This window comes from Mizuhopecten yessoensis, unplaced genomic scaffold, assembly GCF_002113885.1.
Source record: "Mizuhopecten yessoensis strain PY_sf001 unplaced genomic scaffold, ASM211388v2 scaffold10741, whole genome shotgun sequence".
NCBI classification, from domain to species: Eukaryota; Metazoa; Mollusca; class Bivalvia; order Pectinida; family Pectinidae; genus Mizuhopecten; species Mizuhopecten yessoensis.
Window position 1 is genome coordinate 62,579 of NW_018408698.1, and position 6,087 is coordinate 68,665.

The 6,087-nt window shown below is 35.2% G+C and overlaps 1 protein-coding gene across 1 annotated transcript in view; it reads left to right on the forward strand.

The window, feature by feature from the left end:
* Nucleotides 1-5,795, forward strand: part of LOC110462054 (nucleoporin NUP53-like) — a 17,159-nt gene extending 11,364 nt beyond the window's left edge. The window contains exons 8-11 of the mRNA XM_021515834.1: nt 2,264-2,333; nt 2,907-3,035; nt 3,931-4,059; nt 5,775-5,795. Coding sequence (XP_021371509.1) covers nt 2,264-2,333; nt 2,907-3,035; nt 3,931-4,059; nt 5,775-5,795 — 349 coding nt within the window. The remainder of the gene's footprint in view (nt 1-2,263; nt 2,334-2,906; nt 3,036-3,930; nt 4,060-5,774) is intronic.
* Nucleotides 5,796-6,087: the final 292 nt, after the last annotated feature.

The window sequence follows — 6,087 nt, forward strand, 5'->3', positions numbered from 1 at the left end:
GCCGCTATTTTGCTACTAAGTTCTAATAGGCCGATCTCACTTAAAATTGGTCTAGGAATGATCAGCTCATGGTCCTGACAAAGTTAAGTTAACATTATACTATTTTTTACTCAAATTGGTACATATTTCAACAACAAAAATAAATATTGTAGACTCAGGTGACCGTTAAGGCCCATGGGCCTCTTGTCATATTTATGTTTCATGAATGAAAGTTTTAATCAAACAAAAACGGACATTTTACAAGGTAATTCCACCCAGTTTGTTACATAAATTGCTTGGCTAAGTCTGTTTCCTTTGAAAACAATTCAAACCAAAATCATACTATATACCAGGGGTGTAAAAATCCACTTGCCCGATGCCCCGAATAACCAGTTTTCAGATCCGAGTAAGCGCAATTAATTGACTGACCGACCTGAGCAAGTACGTTTTTTTACCAGCATCTTTTGTAACAAATGTAGTAAAATCTGTTTTGCACCATGTTCACAAATACTGATGTCTTGTTTTGTTGATTTTATGATTCCAAAAAGATTTGAAATGCAACGAGAACTGTCGGACGTTCGGTGGCCAACATAAAATGTTGGCACTCCATATTACCTGGTGCAAGGGGAATAACTCAATTGCTATTATATTAATGATAATCAGATGACCGCAATTGTTTTGTATCATAATGTTATCGCTAATTCCGTGGTTATATCTGCCATATCATACGATCATTATAGCTTTCATCTTAACATTACCTGGTAGGTTTGTGTAAATCTCATGAAAAATTATGTAAAAAGTCATCAAATTGTGTTTGTCACTTTGTGACACTGTGTGCATAGACAGGTGTGTGCAGAAATGTCCTCGCGTTCAGTGTAGCGTTTGTCGCTGGTATTTAAAAGAAAATATTTCATAATATATGCACATTATATCAAGCTATTTTATTAGGTCACCTGAGCTTTAGCTCAAGTGACCTATTGCTATCCGTTTTCGTCCGTCGTCGTCCGTCGTCCGTCGTCCGTTAACATTTTACATTTCAAACTTAAAGTCAAGTTCTGCTGGGCCGATTGAACTGAAAGTTGGTAGGAATGATCGCCTCATGGTCCTGACAAAGTGTTGTTATTTTTCGGGTCGATCAGAAATCCAATATGGCCGCCACGGCCGCCATTTTGAAAAACTATTTCAAACTTAAAGTCAAGTTCTGCTAGGCCGATTGAACTGAAACTTTGTAGGAATGATCAGCTCATGGTCCTGACAAAGTGTTGTTATTTTTCGGGTCAATCAGAAATACAATTTGGCTGCCATGGCCGCTATTTTGCTACTAAATTCTAATAGGCCGATCTCACTTAAAATTGGTCTTGGAATGATCAGCTCATGGTCCTGACAAAGTTAAGTTAACATTATACTATTTTTTACTCAAATTGGTACATATTTCAACAAAAAAATTAAATACTGTAGACTCAGGTGACCGTTAAGGCCCATGGGCCTCTTGTTACTGTTAACAGATTAAACTCATTATGAAAATAAATCATGAATAATGATAAAAAAGGGTGAAAAGTAGGCAAGTAGAAATTCAGCTCAGGCAAGTGGATATTTGGTGTCCACTTGCCCCAGGCAAGTGACCTGGGAAAAAAATTAACACCCCTGTATACAAGTTATGATTATGAGGAATGGAAAGAAAACCAGGCTGTAAAAACTCACTCGATTAGTTTAACTTAACTTTAAAATTGTTTTTACCTCATTAATACTAGCACACATAGGTTTGTACACTTACACCCCCCACTTAGTTGAGGGGATATATAGCATTTTGTTAGTATCTTTGCGTCTGTCTGTAATAAGGTCAGGTACAAAATATCTTGGCTATTATTAGTCAAAAAGGGTTTAAAAGGATCAAAGGTGACATTTGACCACTTTTGAAGCCAATTTCCTGTGTATACAGTAATCTGGGGACATATACTAGTAGTTAGCACCTGATAAGGCAGCTCCTGCGAATTCCTCAAAATTGTATTGATTAATGTATGTACGTATATGCTAATTGTATTAATTGTTTATCTATGTTCTGTAAAGCATTTTAGAGTGGCTTATGTTAGCTAGATAGGGGGCTATATCAAATGTTGTTTATAATAATAATATAAATCTAATGAGACTAATTTGTCCATATTTGCTATATAGAAATGTGATAAACCTGTGTGTCTTCCATCTAAGTAATTAAGTAGATAGAGAGGTTGTCAGTTGTATATGATATGTCGACATATAGTGTGTAATTAGTCTGTTTATCTGAAAGGTTTCCACCAGCCGCAGCTTCTTATATCCTTCAGCAGTTTTCTCAGTATGGCAACATTTTAAAACACGTGGTGAGTACAAGTTATCTCCCTTCTTACCACACACAGCAGTCCACAGCAGAGTGATAGTAATATCCTCATACCTGGTAGGGGGTACATACTGGTCACCTTGTTTGTGTCCACACCTTGTCCAGTCTCTTACTTTGTATAATGGTTTTGGTTTGGTAACTTCCTAGGCCTATGTTTATAAGATAGCATGTCCTGTGTTGCACCCTAAGGTCTGTACCCCAAAGATCAAGATTGTAGAATAGGGTGAGACCGGTCAGTCATCAAACCTTTTTTATTTTTCTGGGGAAAAAACAAGAAAATAAAAGTTTCTCTTGAATCTGAACACTTGACGATAGGAAATGAAAACCTCCATCTTCTGCCAGTTAGCTAAACCTTTTGTTTTCCATGATTGATCTGGGGGATGAACTAAACAATCTGTAATATTGATAAATAGTTAAATGTCGGTGATCTACCAGGTGTCTGATAGTTAAATGTCCTTGATAACTGATTGTGTTTGACCTTGAAGATTTGGCAGTTCATGAACAGTTGCTAAACTAATCAACAAAACCATGTACTGTTGATTTATAAAATATTTAGGTGGCCTCAGAAGGCAATTGGATGCACCTCCACTACCAGTCCAAGCTGCAGGCAAAGAAGGCCCTGAGTAAGAACGGTAAAGTGTTCGGCGGATGTATGATGGTCGGCGCTACACCCTGTATAGAAAAAGTGAGTATCCATTTGAAATAATTCTTTACAGTACATATTATTGTTCCATAATTAAGATATATGAGGACTGGAAATTGAGATTGTCTCCTTCATGAAAAATGATGTTAATGTAAATCTCAGCTATGTTCACACTTCAATACTAAAAAAAACAAATAGTTCTGGGAAAATTTTGGAATACTTTTGCTCTGAAAACATTTTTGTTATTGTTTATAAAGTTATATCATCATTCGAAGTGGCACTTTTCTATTGATAAAACTTGAATGATTTAAATGTAAACGTTTTCTTCTTTTGAGTTGTATATGCTTTCGATTTACATTTTCAAGTAAATAAAATATTCTGTAAGATTGATGAAAAATCGTTCTCATAATTGCTTATAATAATTTTGATTATAGAATTAAATATTTAGTTTTTCATATCTGTAAGACTTACAGATTATCACACTGTTTTCAGGGTTTGTTGTGAAAACAATTTTCTCATTCCAAGCATGTGGATAAAATCAATCGAGAGGCCATAATAATATTTTTAAAATAATATTATCGTCATTGGCTTCTCCATATGCTTAAAATGATATTGTTATCCTGACAATATTTTATCGTAATTTTATATTTATTTGTTTATGACAGACTATTTTGTGATGCAGATCACCTTTGTGTGTATAATATTTCTGGTTCAGAACGATACCTGTTGCGAGCAGACATTCTTTTCTGGGATAATCCCTCTTCTTAAGTATTCTCATACTGACAACCCATGATAATGAATTTATTATGATACTGGTAGATGGTATAAAGTAGTATCATTATGATAATACCTAATTCTTTACTAGAAAAGCTGATACAAAGATANGTTGCTAAACTAATCAACAAAACCATGTACTGTTGATTTATAAAATATTTAGGTGGCCTCAGAAGGCAATTGGATGCACCTCCACTACCAGTCCAAGCTGCAGGCAAAGAAGGCCCTGAGTAAGAACGGTAAAGTGTTCGGCGGATGTATGATGGTCGGCGCTACACCCTGTATAGAAAAAGTGAGTATCCATTTGAAATAATTCTTTACAGTACATATTATTGTTCCATAATTAAGATATATGAGGACTGGAAATTGAGATTGTCTCCTTCATGAAAAATGATGTTAATGTAAATCTCAGCTATGTTCACACTTCAATACTAAAAAAAACAAATAGTTCTGGGAAAATTTTGGAATACTTTTGCTCTGAAAACATTTTTGTTATTGTTTATAAAGTTATATCATCATTCGAAGTGGCACTTTTCTATTGATAAAACTTGAATGATTTAAATGTAAACGTTTTCTTCTTTTGAGTTGTATATGCTTTCGATTTACATTTTCAAGTAAATAAAATATTCTGTAAGATTGATGAAAAATCGTTCTCATAATTGCTTATAATAATTTTGATTATAGAATTAAATATTTAGTTTTTCATATCTGTAAGACTTACAGATTATCACACTGTTTTCAGGGTTTGTTGTGAAAACAATTTTCTCATTCCAAGCATGTGGATAAAATCAATCGAGAGGCCATAATAATATTTTTAAAATAATATTATCGTCATTGGCTTCTCCATATGCTTAAAATGATATTGTTATCCTGACAATATTTTATCGTAATTTTATATTTATTTGTTTATGACAGACTATTTTGTGATGCAGATCACCTTTGTGTGTATAATATTTCTGGTTCAGAACGATGCCTGTTGCGAGCAGACATTCTTTTCTGGGATAATCCCTCTTCTTAAGTATTCTCATACTGACAACCCATGATAATGAATTTATTATGATACTGGTAGATGGTATAAAGTAGTATCATTATGATAATACCTAATTCTTTACTAGAAAAGCTGATACAAAGATATCTGTACAACTTAACACTATGTATAACTGATACAGTGATGTCTGTACAACTTACAGTTAGAATTACGCCCAAGTATCCACCTAGGTTCAGTTCGTTCTGCGTGCGGCTTGCGTGCGGTTAGCGGTAGTCCAGCGTCTAGAAAGCGATCGTTCACCGTTCGAGCACCGTTCGTATGTTTCGTCTGTTTCGTTCGTATCAGCTAAATTGTTCCGTTTGGTTACTTCGACCGTCCCTATCGTCCAAGTATTTCATTGGGTCGTTTAGTCCGGCTGTTCCGTCCGGCTGTTTAGTTCAATCGTCTACTCCGTCTTTTTGGGTTAGGATGCGCAAGCAGTTTATCAATTCATTTAGGCAAATGGTAGAACTGCAAAAGATCTCACGCTTATCTCCAGAATTACGAACCTCAATTATCAGATACAGTGACAAAGGCTACGCTATTAGAAAGATTATTCGTTGTCAAGCACATGCGCGCGCCGAATTGCGTATTTACGGTATTTATAGGAACTCTTCAATGCGGGAAACCACGTTGTCGGTAAACATAAAAACAAAATGGAGAAAAGGAAGTGTACAGAGTATATTGTGCGAATTTAACTGGATTTCGGATTACGAAGTTGTTTTCGGAGCAAGAAATGGTCAACAATTAAAGCCTGCTGTTCCAANGCATAAATAAGGATCCATGGAATCTCATCCCAGAGTGTGTCAAACAAGTCAAAATTGAACTACATCTCCTAAATTCCTGCAAATAGAAAACTCTTCTATGGACACTAAGCTGTGATAGTTACTCAGTAAAATATGTTCAAGGTTATATAACTAACATGTACATGTTACCTTGCTGAACACCAGAATAATATTGATTATAATTTGTCGTTTTAGTGGCTAAGTGAGTTTGGATAGGAATATCTGTATCGATGAGCAGTATTTAAAATTATATACCTGGTAACTGGATAGTTTAAAGCGCAGTATATACCCTCAGAAAACCCTTTCCAGATGAAATTCACTAGATTTTTATCTAACCTCTGCCAGGCCCAGGATGTTGATATTTTGGTGGTAAAATCTTGAGATGAATGACCTTGACTTATATTCAAGTTGCAATAAACAGGAGGCCTAGGGTGGTGTTATTAAGCAATTAACACGCTAGAACGAGGGGATGTTATGTATGTGAAATTGAATGACACAAGGTCACAGG